The 17,579-nt window shown below is 51.6% G+C and overlaps 1 protein-coding gene across 1 annotated transcript in view; it reads left to right on the forward strand.

Annotated features, from left to right (window-relative positions):
• Positions 1-17,579, forward strand: part of ATG2A (autophagy related 2A) — a 36,507-nt gene that overhangs the window by 16,262 nt on the left and 2,666 nt on the right. The window contains exons 20-39 of the mRNA XM_033174106.1: positions 118-272; positions 1,137-1,287; positions 1,555-1,748; positions 2,373-2,453; positions 2,681-2,787; positions 3,282-3,374; positions 4,246-4,316; positions 4,565-4,641; positions 5,466-5,636; positions 6,559-6,685; positions 7,905-8,116; positions 8,388-8,617; positions 9,520-9,655; positions 11,017-11,232; positions 12,440-12,541; positions 14,561-14,645; positions 15,138-15,273; positions 16,090-16,162; positions 16,848-16,930; positions 17,245-17,366. Coding sequence (XP_033029997.1) covers positions 118-272; positions 1,137-1,287; positions 1,555-1,748; positions 2,373-2,453; positions 2,681-2,787; positions 3,282-3,374; positions 4,246-4,316; positions 4,565-4,641; positions 5,466-5,636; positions 6,559-6,685; positions 7,905-8,116; positions 8,388-8,617; positions 9,520-9,655; positions 11,017-11,232; positions 12,440-12,541; positions 14,561-14,645; positions 15,138-15,273; positions 16,090-16,162; positions 16,848-16,930; positions 17,245-17,366 — 2,622 coding nt within the window. The remainder of the gene's footprint in view (positions 1-117; positions 273-1,136; positions 1,288-1,554; positions 1,749-2,372; positions 2,454-2,680; positions 2,788-3,281; positions 3,375-4,245; positions 4,317-4,564; positions 4,642-5,465; positions 5,637-6,558; positions 6,686-7,904; positions 8,117-8,387; positions 8,618-9,519; positions 9,656-11,016; positions 11,233-12,439; positions 12,542-14,560; positions 14,646-15,137; positions 15,274-16,089; positions 16,163-16,847; positions 16,931-17,244; positions 17,367-17,579) is intronic.

The following is a 17,579-nucleotide window of genomic DNA, read 5'->3' on the forward strand; positions in this document are numbered from 1 at the left end:
AATCATGCTTTATAGTCTGCCTGGGCAGCAGGAAGCAGGCTCTATTCTAGGCAGTGCAGAGGTGTTTTGGGGTCTGTAAAAAAATGCCTTCCCCGCCTTCCTCTTCCTTCCTTCCAGATTCAGACTCCGAAGAGGAGGATTCTCACTTCTACTCCGTGGATGAGGCAGCACAGCGGAAGAAGGGGGAACAGAGGAGCCCCTTTCCCCAGAGCTGTGTCTCTGTTGTGCTCTCTGTGGGAAAGGGGCGGGTCACAGCTCTGTGCGATGCCAAGGTAAAGGGAGGGGAGGGGGGAGAGAGAAGGTTACAGGCTGACCACTCATGTGACCCTGAGATGGGGGAGGCATATATATTTTATCTGATGCTATTTTTATTATAAAGCATTCATAAACCCTTCAGCGTTTTAATAATCCCTAAGCAGTATGGGAAGCTTTCAACCGTGTACTGTGGCTAAATTTGGGAGGGAGCATTAAATCTTAGGTTTGGCATAGACCAGGGGTCAGCAAACCTTTTCAGCAGGGGGGCCGGTCCACTGTCCCTCAGGCCTTGTGCGGGGCCGGACTATGTTTTGGAAAAAAATAATAATGGACAAATTCCTATGCCCCACAACTAACCCAGAGATGCATTTTAAATAAAAGGGCTCATTCTACTCATGTAAAAACATGCTGATTCCCAGACTGTCCGCGGGCCAGATTTAGAAGATGATTGGGCCGGATCTGGCCCTCGGGCCTTAGTTTGCCTACCCATGGCATAGACCCTTTGGCTTGTTGGCACAGCTGCTGTGTGCTCCCTGCAAGCTAGGGCTTGCTTGAGCCACTAGGGCTTCCTGAGCTCTTGACCATGATCCTTTATCCTTTGGTCCTGGCCCATGGCTTCTGGTTACCAGCTCACCTTGGGCTCTTGCCAAGCAGATTCCTGTAGGAAACCCTCAGGAAGGAAGGATTCGAGCACAAGAGCCCTCTCCCCTTCTGTGGCTTCCAGCAAGTTGAGTTCAGAAGCATTGCTGCCTCTGATCGTGGAGGCAGAGCATAGCCACTGCGGCTCCATGAATCTGTCTTCTTCTAAAGTCATCCAAGTTGGTAACCGTCACTCCTCTCTCTCTCTCTCTCTCTCTCTCTCTCTCTCTCTGGCTGTGCAGGGCGAGGGGGGCAAGAAGCTGGAGGGATCTCACGGCGAGCTGGTCCTGGACGTGGAAAGCGGCAGTCTCTTCAGCGTCTCGCGGTACAAGGGCCGCGAGGACCTCGGCTACTTCTGCATTGAGGCAGAGAAAGTTGCACTTTATCACAAGGGTAGGGCTCTGGCCCCAGGGCAGCGAAGGGGGAATAGGGGTGTGCCAGGGTCACTGGGTACTTGTGGCTGGCTGTGCCCTGGCTGGGATGGGTGGTGGCCACGTCAAATGGAGGTTAACCCCCTGTGATCCATCCCCGATAAGGCATCGTCTCTCCTTGCCAAATATGGAAGGATTTGGGACTCCGAAGGGGGAGCTGCTCTTTGGAGGGGAAGGTTGCAAACCTCTAGGAAATGTTAACCCAGGGTGTCCTCTCTTGTCCCTGCAGCTGTGGTGGAGGACTACCTCATGGCGGAGCATCTGGAAATCTCCAACTTTTTGCCCCCGGAGGGGCTCTACCCCACCATTTATGCCTCCCAGGAGGGCCCCATCACCTGGCCCTTGGGGAGCAAGAAGGATGGGCCCCTGAAGATGCTCTCCCTGGCTATCCAGATCAACCTGGATTTGGAGAAGAACATCAAGGTATTGTGACCGTTGGAGCCATCTTCACTGCAGATCTGAAGGAGGGAAGGGGAGCCCTTGGGGTTGGTGGGGTGATCTTTGGAACTTCCTCTTCCAAACCTGGGGGGGGGGGAGATTTGTTTTCTTTTATTCCTGCCCCATCCTTCAGGGCCAGCAGCTTGCAAGGTGATAGGTAGGACCACGCTGAGCCAGCAAAGGTGGTCGAGTCAGAGGAAATGGCTCTGTCTAGTGCCATTTATCTGTTAAACTTTGAGATGGATCTGCTAATATTTATTTGTATTACTGATGTATTTCAGGTAGTTTTATTCTGTATCTGTTTTTGCACTTGGCCCTTTTTTAAAAAAAGTTGCTTTGAGTTCTCTCTTCTGAAAAACAGCAACTAATAAATATTAATAATAATTTAAAGAGAGGGGGATAGTGAGGTCGGGACATCCCAGATGAGCTGCTTCAGTAATTCCAACGTTACCCAGGTTGCTTTCTCATCATCCGCCCCTACCTGGTCAGGGTGTTGTGCAATGGACTCCTCCCACTGAGAAAAAATTGGAGGCAAAGTGTGCCTTTCTGAATGTGGCCTGCATGTCTGAACATGGCCTGAGACCCCTGTTTCTTCCTCGTCTGTTTCAGGAGTTCCTGGTGACGCTGCGCCTCGAAGGGGCAACCATGCGGCATCGCATGGCCCTGACCCACCAGAGCTGGTACACGCAGGTGAGGTCTGCCCCCCCCCCAAGGGCTGCATGGTCTGTGCAGAGAGGCGGGTCGTGCACCGCGAGGGGTTTAGCACAATTCGTGACCCAGAGGAGTTCCACACTTCATGTGATGGGGAAGGAGATGTCCTCTGGGTCTCTGCTGCCATAGAGGGCTGTCAGCGTTGACTGGTCTCAGGCCGAGGGTGTGTGTCCCCCAAATCTGACTGTGCTCATCTGTCCCCTCAGTTGATTGACTTCCTGGATGTCCTGGATGACCCCATCCTGGGCTTTGTGCCCCCGACGGTCATCACAGTGCTGCACACCCACCTGTTCAGCTGTGCTGTGGATTACAGGTATTTATTGGGACACAGGAGGCTGCCTTCTCTGCCAGCTCAGACCGTCGGTCTGTTGAGCTCATTACGGCCAACATGGTGCCCCAGAAACCTTCCCTTGGTGCCCATGAGGCCTCAGAGCCCACTACCCTGTCACTGCCTCCTTGGTCACAGGATAAGGATGATGAGGGTCTTCCCACCCCCATCCTCCCTTGAACAAGTACATAGAGCTGAAGGAGGAAGTGGGGAAGAGTGGCACTCTTTCCCACTTCCTCTTTCAGCTCCATGTGGTTTTTTCAAGGCTCAGATTAATTCCACTGGGTCCAGGTTTGGCTCAGATCCCTTGCAGAAGTGTGTGCAACATCTTTCTGTGACAGGGGTGTGGGAAGAGAAGTGACCAGAGGAGGCAGCCTCTTCGTGCTATCCCACAGAGGTTCAGGTGACTTGGGGTGGGAGGACGGCAGCCGCAGTCTTAACACCCCTGGTACACTTGAGTTCTGTCTTCTCCCCTGCAGGCCTCTCTACTTGCCAATCCGGGTCCTCATCACAGCCGAGACCTTCACCCTCTCCAGCAACATCATTGTGGACACTTCCGTCTTCCTCCTCCGGTGGGTCTCAACCTCCTACCCTGCTCCTTCCCAGAGTCCTTTTGCTTGCAGCCTACGTGACACACTGGAGGGGGGAGGTCTAGGGTCAAGACAGCTGCTATGATTTCCCATACTTGGAACTTAGTTACCCCCCCCCAAAGAGCACAAGTTAGTTGGTCTGCTTATCTCCCCCCCCCCCATTTTATGAGGTCAGTTGGGGCAACAGACGGTGAGTGGCTCAAAGCCACCCAGTCCCTTCTACGGCTGCCTAGCAGTTTTTGAGCTGTTTAATTCACAACAACCCTGTGAGGTAGGATATATCCCGCCCCTGTCCCAAGGGTTTCTCCCTCTCTGTTGTGTCCTCCTAACTCAGGGGTCAGCAACCTTTTTCAGCCGTGGGCCGCTCCACTGTCCCTCAGACCATGTGGTGGGCCGGACTATATTTTTTTTGGGGGGGGGAATGAATGAATTCCTATGCCCCACAGATAACCCAGAGATGCATTTTAAATAAAAGCACACATTCTACTCATGTAAAAACACCAGGCAGGCCCCACAAATAACCCAGAGATGCATTTTAAATAAAAGGACACATTCTACTCATGTAAAAACACGCTGATTCCTGGACCGTCCATGGGCCGGATTGAGAAGGCCCCACAACAGCATCTAGAGGGCCTTACCACCACCCCCGAGCACTTGGAGGCAGCTGTGGGCAAAGCCTCTTCCTTGGCGCAACTCTCTGGCAAAGCGGGAGTAGGCGCTGCAGATCAGGTGCCTTCCGCCTTGGAACCCCCCCCCCCCCATTGCTGCAGGCACAGCGTAAGCAGCTCTTGGCTCCTCTTGACCTCTTTCCCCCCAGGATGCTGCTAACCAGCTGCCCTGTTCTCCCCCACAGGTTCATTTTGGACGACTCGGCCCTTTACCTCTCAAACAAATGCGACACAGAGATGGGCGACCTGAGGAGAGGTAACGTTGCCGGGCTTTGGCTCTCCCTACATAAGAACACGAGGAGGAGAGCCTGCTGGATCAGGCCCATGGCCATCTAGTTCAGCATCCTGTTCTCAGGGAGCACCTGGAAGCACCTGAAGAGCTATGCACCCCCACCCTCACCTTTACCTGGAGAGGTGCCAGTGGTCAAATCTGGGACCTTCTGCAGGCAGAGCAGCTTCTCTGATGCTGGAAGTAACGTTCCTCTCTCTGTCTCCCGGTCTCAGATTACGTTTGCGTTGTGGACGTGGACCTTCTAGAGCTGGTGATCACCACGTTTAAGGGAGCCACAACAGGGAAGCTGGTGAGTTCCAAGAGGCCTTTATGGGGGATGCGAGGAGCTGCCTTGCAAGGAGGGTTTGCCTCTCCAGTCCAAGTTGCTTGCTTTCTGTGTAAGTCCCTTCCGTGGGGAGCAGAAGTCCTGACTCACCAGGGCTGGGAAAGGGGCTGATAGGAATAACGTCTTCCATCTCCTTTTGAGACGTGGGCAAAAATAACGTAAGAGGAGCTTTCTGGATCAGGCCTCTTGTCATAGACTCATAGAGTTGGAAGGGACCTGGAGGGTCATCTGGTCCAAACCCCTGCAATGCAGGAATCTCAGCTAAATCATCCCTGGCCACCCAACCTCCACTGTAGAACAGCTCTTACTGTCAGAAAGTTGTTCCTGATTTTTAGTCGGAAATCACCTTCCTTGTAACTTGAAGCCCCTGGTTCGAGTTCTGCCCTCCAGAGCACTGTTCTCTCAGCGGCTGCCCAGATGCCCGTGGGAAACTGGCAGGCAGCATCTGAGCACAAGCGCCCTCTCCTCTCCTGTGGTATTCAGAAGCGTTGCTGCCTCTAGTCATGGAGCAAAACCATCCTGGCTAGTTGCCATCAGTGGCCTCGTCCTCCTTAACAATAGCTTCCTCCTCCATGAACATTTAATACACGTACCACATTTTATCATTTTAGATGGCCAGGCAGAGCACAGCTGTTGTGGCCAGCAGCCATCGATAGCCCATGAATTTCTCTAATCCTCGTATTAAACATGTAGACTGGTGGCCAGCAAGAAGACATTTGTCTGGGGCGATTTCTTTTCTTTCTTTCTTTTAAACACACACACACTCTCTCTCTCCCGCTTTGGTGCAGACCCGCCCTCTGTTTGAGCTCCGCTGCTCCAACAACGTGGTCCATGTGCACACCTGCGCAGATTCCTGTGCGGCCCTCGCCAACCTCATCCAGTATGTGGTGAACAATGGGGACTTGCACCCGCCGCCCCACCATGACAGCCCCACAGAGATCGCCGGCCAGAAGGTGCAGGTGAGTGCCAAGTGGGTGCAAGGGGGGGGCAGTCGAAATGGGGCCTGGGGTTGCTGCCATCCCCAGCCGTAAGCTTATGTTTTTAGGGGTTTTTTTTGGACCATTTATATACCACTCGTAGTTAAACAAAACTCTTTTAAGTGGTTTACAACATAGGTTAAAACATCTTAAATAAACAGCAAATGCCAAAACAAAAAGGGGAGAATTTCTAGGTTCTATAAACTTAACTAAATCGAGTATCCTCGTCAGTATCAGAACAAACATTGCCACATAAAAATCAGCTGCGAAAAAAATGCAAGGAGAATCCATAGTAAAGGACTAAATCCAAGCATCCCCTAAAAGATCAGGAAGCAAAATAATTAAAAACAAAAATGAGCTAAAAAGTATAAATTCCACTTTTAAAAAAACAACACACTTGATTTGCAATGAAGCAAAATAAAATCAACTCATTCTTCCCCACCACCGTACACCAATCAATCACCCCATTAAATGAATCAATCCAATTAAATGCCCAGCTCCCTATTCAGCAATCTGCACAACTTAATCTAACTACAGTTAAAAATGCAGATGAAGCGGCAGGTGAGACTTGGAAGCAACGCCCCTCCGTTTTTCTGAGTGATACTGGTTCCCTTATTTTGACTTTGGAACATATTGGAGTTAATTAAAAGCGTGAGCAAGGATTTTGAAATAGGCGGCCGCGGATGATAAAGGATAAACGATTAATGATAAAATGTTACGTTGCGCAGCAGGAAAGGGTGGGAAGTCGACTTTGTATAAAATTGGAGGTTCATTGGAATGCAATTTGTTTAAAAGTTTTGAAACTTAATACAAATTCATTGGAGAGCAACCCCCCTCAGATGGGCGCCCTGCTCTCGCCCTTGCTGCTTCCAGTGCGCTCACGCCCTCTTCTGTGCCCTGCTAGTTGTCCGAGAGCCCAGCGTCACTGCCATCGTGCCCGCCTGCTGAGACCGCAGCCATCAACCAGCAAGACCTCACGGATGCCCTCATTGACACGGAGCGCAGCCTCCAGGAACTGGCCGGAGAGATGGGTAAGTAGGGGGGGTATGCAGGAGGAGACGCTTGGCTTTCCCTGGATGTTGCTGGGTAGCGATTCTTTGCTGTAGAAATTGGAGTTATCTGGTAATATCCAGAAATCAAAAATAAAGAATCCAAGAACTCTGGCCAGGCGAGAGATCAGTTTTAAAGTCTTCAAACAGTTTTATTATTATAGTATTGAAACAAATTCCAGTTGAAATAAATTCCAGGACAAGGCCCTGTTTTGCTAATTCTTCGTCAGCTGGAATGTTAAGAAATCCTACGTTAGAAATAAATCTTAAATACTTATAAGCAATTCTTAGCCTAGCATTGGGGCAAGATACGGCAGGGTGGTGATCAGCTGGGACCAGGGGAGTGGAGCAGCAGCTCTCCCCATCCTCCTAACAAGCAAGCAGCAGCACAGTTCCAGCCAGGCAACAGTAGCCGAGGGGTTGGGCAGGGCAAGGTAGACATAAGGGCCAAGTAGAGAGGTCAGGAGGCAGGGGGTTGGACTAGATGACCCTTGGGTCCCTTCCAATGATGCTTCCTGTGATTCTCTGATTCCTCCTTCAGACCTGAGGTTCCCAATCTGGTAGTAACAATTACTATCAGCAAATGAGCCTTTTTGAGTTTTCTTTTTTTGTAAAAAAATAAATTTTATTAGCAATTGGAGAAAGGGATACAATGATTATCATCAAATATCTCTTTTTTAATCGAAATGAAAACATTGATCTATATAAAAACACAAAAAAGGAAAGAAGAAAAAGAAAAAATGAAAACATTGATCTATATAAAAACACAAAAAAGGAAAGAAGAAAAAGAGAAAATGAAAACATTGATCTATATAAAAACACAAAAAAGGAAAGAAGAAAAAGAGAGAGAGAAAGAGAATGAGAGAGAGAGTAGGGATAAAGTGGGAAAGGGAAGAAAAAACAGGAAATAATTAAAGAAAGAGAAAAGGAAAAAAATAGTTGAGAAAATAAAGAACTTCTGATTCTTCATCTGTCAGCTATGTATAAACTCATCCACTCTAATATAACACCTGACAAAACCAAGAAAAAGTTTTCTTGTCTCGTGTCATGGGAGAATGCTTCCCCTTCGATCCCACCTTCAGCTGCGTCTTGCATCCTCCCTGCTGGTCTTCCCAAGGCAGCGGAGGGTGGCTCAGAGTTGGTGGGAGCACAAGTTGAGTGGGGCTTGCCTTGTTTAATATAACCTTTGCCCCTTTCCCAGGTGACTCTGGGCTCAGGCGGCAGCCGTCCCCGGTTTCTGTCTACCTGTTCCCCGGGGAGAATGGAGCCATGGGCAAAGCAGGAAAGACCCCGGCCCCACCACCTGCCCCTGTCGGGGAGGGGCTGGACCTCAGCCCTTCGGAGGACAGCGAGGGCGAGAGCGAAGCCACGGACGACTTCTGCATCCTGGACGCCCCAGGCACAGGAATCCCGGTACGGACCGGCCCTTCTGCAAGGAGAGTGCCAAGCTTCAGGTCATCTCCTGTCTCTGGAGCCAAACCTTTATTTCTGTGGATTTAGCAAGGCAAGGGCCCTTGCCGAAACACCTCGCTGAAGGCACTGATAGCTTCCAACTTGGATGGCTTTTAAGAGGTGCTGTTGATGGCTGTGCTCTGTCTCCGCGGCTGGAGGCAGCAACGCTTCTGCGTACCAGTTTCTGGAACCTATGTGCTCTGATCCTGCCTCTTGCTTCCTCTCTCCGCAGCCCCGAGACGGGGAGCCGGTGGTAACGAAGCTCTTGGAAGGCCCCGTTCGCATCCAGGAGGGGCACTTCTCCCGCCCCCTGGGGAGCACAGACCTCCTGAAGGCCCCCTCGCGCTTCCCGGTCCCCGAGAGCCGGGTGATGATGCGGGAGATCTCGGTGGTCTGGCATCTGTATGGCGGGAGGGACTTTGGGCTGGGGCGCTCTGCCTCTGGCCACGCCCACTCACCCAGGTGAGCCGCTCGCCCTCAGCCGCCTACCTGTTGCTCTGCCACCTGTTTTTTTTTAATTTAAACCCCCCCCCCCCGGAAGGTCCTCCTGGTTCACGAGGAGACCATCCCTAGAGCCTGAAGAGGATATCCTGTTTGGGCTCCGGGGTAGGTCTCCTTGTGAGCCAGAGGGGCTTTGTGGAAGCCTCCTTGCCTAACAGCTGACATGTGGGGAAGTGCAGCAGCCGTCACTCCCTCCCTGCACGTCAGTGGTACAAGCCCCGCTGCCCTTCTGGCTTGCGAGGAGACCCTCCCTAGAGCCCAAAGAAGAAGAGTTTGGATTTGATATCCCGCTTTATCACTACCCAAAGGAGTCTCAAAGCAGCTAACATTCTCCTTTCCCTCCCCCCCCCAACAACAAACACTCTGTGAGGTGAGTGGGGCTGAGAGACTTCAGAGAAGTGTGACTAGCCCAAGGTCACCCAGCAGCTGCATGTGGAGGAGTGGAGACGCGGACCCGGTTCACCAGATTACAAGTCCACTGCTCTTAATCACTACACCACACTGACATCTTCTTTGGGCTCTGGGGAAGGGTCTCCTTACAAGCCACTAGGACTCTCCAGGTTCTTCCCAATACACACGATTTCAGTTACACGCATGGAGGCCTCCCGCATAAATGGAAAGTTGCCTGTGCCAGTTTCTGGAAACTAAAAGCAGGGAAAGTTTTCTTGTGCTTGCCGGTTTCCCGTTGACGCATCTAGTTGGCCATTTATGAGAACAGGATGCTGGACCAGACGGGCCATTTGTCATCTGCCCAGCAGGCTTTTCTAGTATGTTCTTATGGCTGGCGGGGCGGAGGAGCAAGCCTCATCCATTGACTTTAACAAGCTCTCGCTCCCCATCTTATTCCGCCCCACCTTCTCCAGGACGAAGCCGTCTCTTTCCAGCGCCCGCTCGTCCCCGTCCCGCTCCTCTGTCACCAACCGGCCCCAGAACACCTGGCGGGCTCAGGGGGGCACCAGCCGCATCCACGACCTGTTGATGGAGATCCAGCTGACCAAGGTGAGAGCTGGTGGCTCAGGAGGGAGGCCTCGCCCTTTGAGTTTAAAATGGGTGCCCCAATTCCATTTGTGAAATGCTATCCCCGGGAGGGGTTCACCTGGCACCTTCATTATACAGGTGAAACTTGAAAAATTAGAATATCGTGGAAAAGTTCATTTATGTAAGCAATTGTTTTCATTAGCTACTGGTGTTTAATATATGAGATACTCATGACATGCAAAGCGAGATAAAATATACAGGTGAAACTTGAAAAATTGGAATATTGTGGAAAGGTTCATTTCTTTCCGTAATTCAACTTAAAAGGTGAAACTAATATATGAGATAGACTCATGACATGCAAAGCGAGATAAGTCAAGCCTTTATTTGTTATAAAAGTTCGAATTTGGGGTTCTCATCAGCTGTATGCCATAATCATCACAATATATTATATTAGTTTCATATATTAGTTTCACCTTTTAAGTTGAATTACCGAAAGAAATGAACCTTTCCACGATATTCTAATTTTTCGAGTTTCACCTGTATATATTTTGAGGCGCCAGGCAAAAGCATTCCTCTTCAAGCACAGGCCTTTGGCTGATTAATATTAGACAGTCTTTTAAATGTGCCTGTAGGAAGGGGTGGGTTATTGTTCTGCTGTTTTGTTTTACTTACTTGCACGTTTCTTCTCCTGTATGTTATTCCGTGAACCGCCCTGAGGTCTTGGGATGAAAATAAAGTTTTAAAAAAATTCCCCAGAAAGGACCTTGCTAGAACAGCCATGTTTACAAGGCAGGGAATCGCTCTGTTGGTTGGTGGGGTGCAAGAGATCTGAAAGGAAAGGGGTAGGGACCACTGGGGGGTAGCGGGGGGGGGGAGGTGCTGGGTAGGACTACAATACCCACCAAAAAAACCCCACTTGGTGACCCTGGGCCATTCTCAGTCTCTTGGCCTGGCCTACCTCTTAGGGTTGTTTGTGAGAATAAAGAGGTGGGGAGCATACACCACCCTGAGCTTCCTTTGAGGACAGATGAATGAATCAAAACAGTGGGGGAAAGACAAAAGTCTCCCCTGGAAGGGTGCACGCAAACAGGCAGAAGCTGAAAATTACCCGGGATAAGAAAATGAAACTAACATGCAAGTTGGAGAGGAGAATGAACAATTTAAAATTATTGCAGCCTCACTTGTCGTTCCTTGATATAATTTTGTTTTATCTATCCGCGGGTGTTGGTATACCTGAGAGAGGGGGAAGCCGTTATTGATTTTAATTTGGTTTTGATGTGTTACAAATTTGAGAATGAATAAAAATTAATTGCCAAAAAAACACGGGGGGGGGGGGACAAAGTGGTGACCTCACCTGCCCTCACCTCTCCCCTCCTCTCCAGGTGAGTTTCCAGCATGAAACTTACTCCAGCAGCAGCGGCAGCGGCAGCAGCACTTCTGAGAAACCCTCCATGGAGTTGGAGGAGCAGCCCGTGGCCAGACAGGTCTTCATTGTCCAGGAGCTGGAGATCCGAGACCGCCTGGCCTCCTCTCAGATCAACAAGTTCCTCTACCTGTACAGCAGCGAGTGCATGCCGCGCCGAGCCCACTCCAACATGGTACGGGGGGGGGCAGCAGCAGAAGGAGCTGAGAGCAGGTGGGGGGTTGTGGGTTGCGTCGGTGGCTCTTGGCTGTGTCCGCCTCTCCTTGGACTGGAAAAGTCCAGATGATCATCCCCTTTCCTGTATGCTATTTTTTTTTGGAGGGGGCTCTCCAGTACTAAATTAATGCAGTGCGCTTGATGTGGGGACGTCCCTTGCTCTCAATCCGGAAGCTGAAGTCAGTGCAGAATGCTGCAGCATAGTTGCTGACAGGAATGAGGCCTTGTCGGTGCATATATCACCCCTGGGCGGAGAGATCTTCTGCTTGCCAGTTTGCTGCTGGACCCAGGTTCAAGGTGTTGCTATTAGTATAGAACAGGGGTCAGCAATCTTTTTCAGTCGTGGGCTGGTCCACCGTCCCTCAGACCATGTGGTGGGCCGGACTATATTTTTTTGGGGGGGGGGAATGAACGAATTACTATGCCCCACAAATAACCCAGAGATGCATTTTAAATAAAAACACGTTTTACTCATGTAAAAACACGCCGATTCCCGGACCATCTGTGGGCCGGATTGAGAAGGTGATTGGGCTGCATCCGGCCCATGGACCTTAGCTTGCCTACCCCTGGTATAGAAAGCCCTTAACAACTTGGGACTGGTTTGCTTGTGAGATGGGCTTAATGCGTTTTCGACCTCTTCGAGCTGCAGAACTGGCACTGCTGCAGGTACCACATAGTACCCCTTCTGCTTTTGTAAGAGATTGATCTTTCGGTGTGGTCCTTTGGAACTCCCTGCCAATTGACATCAGGCAGGCACCTTCACAGTACTCCTGCTAAAGACATTTTGGATTAGACAGCTCTGTCCGGATACATAGAATGTTGATGTGTGTTTTAACCTGATTTTAGTTTATTTTTGATCCCTCTCCAAATGCTTTAAATGTCTGTTTATCAGCAATTTCATTGTTCTTTTTGTAAACAGCATTGAAGGCCCCCCCCCCCGTTACAATAATCAGCGGTATAGAAATGTTACGGAAAAAATAAACCCACCTGGATCTTGGAGGCCTGATGAGACTGGTAGTTCAGCCTGGCCTGGAGTCTGATAGTGAAACAGTTTTGTGGGTGGGGGGTGGGTTGGTGCTGCTGAAGCTCAGCCTCTGGAAAGCTCCCCCGTCTTCTGTCACTGGGGGCCACTGGAAGACTGACCACCCCCCTCTCTTTCTTCACAGCTCACCATCAAAGCCCTGCACGTCTGCCCTGAGTCTGGTCTGGGGGGTCCCGAGTGCTGCCTTCGTGTCTCCTTGATGCCACTCAGGCTCAACATTGACCAGGTGAGGGGGGGCGTTGGGGTTAGGTGCTCTGCAAGGGACGGTGGGGGAGCACTTTGGGAGCACCCCTGCGCTCGGAACTCTCTGCCCTCCCACAGGAGGAGGATGCGCATAGCCAAAATGGCTCCCTTTGGCTGTGGCTCAGATGCCTGGCTTGCTCCTAGCGTCACAGAATTCGTAGAGTTGGAGAGGATCATCTGGTCCAGCCGCTTGCAATGCAGGAATCTTTTGCCCAATGTGGGGCTCGAACCCACGACCCTGAGATTAAAGGTCTCATGCTCTACCGACTGAGCTGTTTTTAAAACATGAATTTAGTAAGTTTTCAGAAACAGCAGCATGCAAGCAGGACAAACGGTAAAGAAATAAGAAACGGTGACTGCGTGGAGCACATTATTGCAGTAGAATAAAACAAACAGATGCTTCAGGACAGACATTGTAATAAAATAGATTCTGCAAAGGGACCTTTTCGAAGCATCACATATTGATACGGCAGAGGCGTGTGTTGTTGGGGGCCTATGCAGTGCAGTATATTCGCTCCATAAGACGCACTTTTTCCTTCCTAAAAAGGAAGGGAAAATGTCTGTGTATCTTATGGAGCGAAGGCGGCAGCAGCGGGACCAGCGCCCAAAAGGGCTCCTTTTGGGCCACTGGTCCTATCTCCTCTGCCGCCGCCCACTGCTGCCCTCCCGCTGAACGTGGGGGCGACGGCGGGCATCATCCGTGGCAGGACCAGCGGCCCAGAGGGGCTCCTTCTGGGCTGCTGGACCCGCCGCTGATGCCGCCTGCCATCACCCCCACGTTCAGCGGGAGGTGGGGGCGGCGGCAGCGGCATGACCAGCGGCCTGGAAGGGCTCCTTCTGGGCTGCTGGTCCCGTCCCCCGCCTCTCGCCACATTCAGCGAGAGGCAGCGACGGGCAGCGTCCGCGAATCTCCCCCCGGCTTTAAAGCCAGCTGGGGAGACGGGGAGGACGCTAGGTCCATCCCTTCTCCCCAGCTGGCTTTAAATCAAGGGGGGGGGGAGAACCGCTAGCGCCATGCACAGCGTCAGGGCAGCTTTGCCCCCGCTTGCTTTAAAGCCAGCTGGGGAGAAGGGACAGACCGTATCGTCCTCCCCTTCTCCCCTGCTGGCTTTAAAGCCAGCGTCAAAGGGGCGGGGGAGGAAGGAGCAATGTTCCCCCCACCCCTTTGCCGCTGGCGGCTGCGGCTGCAGAGGAGGAACGTGCAGCCCAAAAGCTGCTTTCTCCTCCGCAGCTGCTGCTGCTGCTGCCGCCAGTTTTGAGTTAGAATATTTTTTCCCTTGTTTTCCTCCTTTAAAAACAAGGAGCGTCTTATGGTCCGGTGTGCCTTATGGTCCGAAAAATGCAGCATTTATTTATAAAGTGTATAAACTGAAACTTTACAACATCAAAATGGTTTTGTTCTGTAACCCCCCTCAAATCCCTCTGGCGATATGCTCAGACGAGGCCATGCACCACACCTCTAAAACCATCCCTAGAGGGACCTGATGCAGGTGTCCAATGTTTGGTGACTTTGAGTGTGGCTGCAGCCAGCAGCAGAGCAAGCGGCTTCCTTGTGAGCCTTTCGGGATGGGAGGGGTGGACCTGGCAAGACCAAGCAGAGTGGATTCCTCCTCTTCTCCCTCCCAGTTTGCCCAATCTGGAGATGTCTGTGCTGGAGCTTCCAAGGACGATATTACTAACTGCTAGATTTATTGTACAGTATGCCTGCTATGAAAATAGAAGTGGCACAGAATGAAAATACACAGGGATCAAAACAAACTTGGATTGCTGGTTCTTAATATGTTTTGATGCATTTTAATTATTGTTAGTTTCTATTCCTTTGCAAAAAAATTAAAATCCCCAAATGTTGTAAGCCACCTTGAATCCCAGGATGAGAGAAAGGCGGGATAGAAATGCTAAATAATAATAATAATAATAATAATAATAATAATAATAATAATAATAATAATAATAATAATAATAATAATAATAGGCTCCTGCTTTCCCCTTGCTTTTGCTCCAGGATGCCTTGTTCTTCCTCAAGGACTTCTTCACCAGTGTGGCTGCCAGCATCAACCCCGTCGTGCCCTGTGAGGCTGGCTCGGAAGGTGAATGTCTGGCCTCCCGGGAGGATTCTCTTTTCCCTAGAGGAGGAGGAGGGCTTCCCCAGTTCTGCACCACCCTCCTCACCATGGCTGCCTGTTGGCCATGCCGGTTGGGGGCTGATGGGGGTTGTAGTTCAACAACATCTAGAGTGTCACAGGGATGGCAGAGGCTGCCTAGAGCAAGGGTCCCCAAACTAAGGCCTGGGGGCCAGATGCGGCCCAATTGCCTTTTAAATGTCCAGGAATCAGTGTTTTTTTACATGAGCAGAATGTGTCCTTTTATTTAAAATGCATCTCTGGGTTATTCGTGGGGTATAGGAATCCGTTCATATTTTTTTTCCAAAATATAGTCTGGCCCCCCACAAGGTCTGAGGGACAGTGGACTGGCCCCCTGCTGAAAAAATTTGCCGACCCCTGGCCTAGAGGAACCCTCAGATGTGCCCCTCTTCTCTCTCTCTCTCTCTCATTGCCCAATGCTGCTCTTGCGCTCCACAGGTCGCACAGAGTCCTCGGGGAAAGAGCCTGAGGGAGCGGAGGGGGAGATGACAGCCTCGATGGAGACCACGGCCAGCGAAAACAGCTCCTTGTCCAACGCCTCCTCCTCCTCCTCCGACCAGCCCATTTACTTCCGGTACAAGCGCTTGATGTGGGGAGGGAGAAAGGATGGGGCACGTGGATGTTAGGGGCCACCGGGGGCCACCTGCAGAGTCTTAGTGGAGAATTGCATCAATTACTTTGCTATATTTACACCCCACTTTTCCTCCGAGGAGCTCAAGGCAGCGTTTATGGTTCCCCCACTCCCCATTTTCTTTCTGCCCTGTGAGGTGGGTTAGGCTGAGAGGCAGTGACCAGTCTCAAGGTTACCCTCAGTGAGCTTCATGTGATCCCTGTGGGGATTTGAACCCTGGTCTCCCAGGTTGTGATCTGACACTAACCACTACGCCACACTTCCCCTGCGGAATTCATAATGCGTATGAGAAATGGGAGCTGCAAGAGTCATCGCCCGGCAGCTTGTTGTGGGAGGGTGTGTGTTCCGTAGAAGGAAGGAGGAGGTGGCTATCGATGGCTACTAGCCATCCCAGCTATGCTCCGCCTCCACAGCTGGAGACAAAGAAATGCTTCTAAATAGCATTGGTTGGAAACCACAGGAGGGCACTGGTCTTGCTTGAAGATTTCCCAGAGGCATCTGGTTGGCTCCTGTGAGAACGGGATGATGGACTAGATGGGCTGTTGGCCTGATCCAGCAGGCTCTTCTTAGGTGCTTATGGAACCTCCAGGCCCAGGGGCAGTCTATCTAGCTTTCTAGGTTCTTAGAGGTACACGGCCATTGTGAGAACAGGATGCTGGAGTAGACAGGCCACTGGAGCGGTAGCCGGCACTGCAGCCAGCACTTTCCCACCACAAGGGAAAAAGCATCTCCCCTTCTCCTTGGCTTCTCCCTCTCTAGAGAGTTCCGGTTCACGTCCGAAGTGCCCATCTGGCTGGACTACCAGGGAAAGCATGTGACCGTGGACCAAGTGGTGAGTAGCAGAGTCTGCAGGAGCCCCTCCCTCCCCAGGCCTGGGGAACTTTCCTATCCGCTACGAGTGACCCCTTTGCAGAGCTGCTTCTCAGTCTCTCTCCACCTTCCAGCCATTCATTCCAGCTGATGTTGCTCTTGCGACAGGACAGCTCAAGGGGGCTGCGTTTTAGGGTCTCAGCATAAGACCACAGAAAGGGCATGGGGATCCCCACCAGGCTGCCTCTTTCTCCCCTCTAAAGCCTGGCCCTTGTGCCCAGGAAAGGGTGGGGGTGGGGAGAGAGATTAATCCAGGGTTTCCCAAACTTGGGTCTCCAGCTGTTTTTGGACTACAACTCCATCCTTAGCTAGTCAGGGATGATGGAAATTGTAGTCCAAAACATCTGGAGACCCAAGTCTGGGAAACCCTGACAAAGGCGTGGGGGGGGGGGGAGGCAAGTGCCTGTCGCTGGGTCAGTGCCGACCCTTCTTAGGAAGAACTTTCTGGTGGTAAGAGCTGTTCGATAGTGGAGAGGACTCCCTCGGGAGGTGGTGGACTCTCCTTCACCTGAGGCTTTTAAACCAAGGCAGAGCAGCCACCTGTCAGGGATTCTGCAGCTGCGATTCCTGCACTGCAGGGGGGTTGGCCTAGAATGACCCGCAGGGTCCCTTCCCACTCTACAAAAATTCTCTCTGTTTCTCCTTAGGGCACCTTTGCCGGCATCCTGATCGGCCTGGCGCAGCTCAACTGCTCTGAGCTCAAACTCAAGAGGCTCTGCTGTCGACACGGGTGAGGAGCCACCTTTGGCCTTTTTAAGGTGGCCGGGTGGGGTGTGTCGGTGGAGAGGAGGGCAAGGAGGGGGCTCTAAACCCCCAGCATCTTGGTGGCGCGTAGTTAGAAGCCAGTATCTGAACAGAGGCAGCCCCATTTATCCATTGTCAAGCTGGGCTGAAAAGCCGCAGGTGCTTCCACACCCCATTGCCTGAGACACTTCCGCCGGCAGCCCCTCCCCATGGCTCCACTTGCTTCAGTGGCCTGGGGGGCCGGATCTGGTGGGCGTTGCCGTTTGGGGCCCCTGACCCCCTGCTTCTCCGCCTCCTCAGGCTACTGGGCGTGGAGAAGGTGGTGAGCTACGCCCTGACCGAGTGGCTGACGGACATCCGCAAGAACCAGCTGCCAGGCATCCTGGGAGGCGTGGGGCCTATGCACTCCGTGGTGCAGCTCTGTAAGTCCGGCGGGAGGAGGGGATTGCTTGGGGATGTATTGGGCGGCAGTGTTGGTGGTTGGAAGGCTTCCTGTCTATCTACATGTACAAATAGGAGGGTAATTATGAGGACTAGATGGAGCCTCCAGGCCCAGGCACAGTCTACCTCTGAACAACCAACTGCTGGGGAGAGGGAGCTGTTGCCTTCCCATCCCTGCATGTGGATTTCCCATT

Source organism: Lacerta agilis, chromosome 17, assembly GCF_009819535.1.
Source record: "Lacerta agilis isolate rLacAgi1 chromosome 17, rLacAgi1.pri, whole genome shotgun sequence".
Taxonomy (NCBI): Eukaryota; Metazoa; Chordata; class Lepidosauria; order Squamata; family Lacertidae; genus Lacerta; species Lacerta agilis.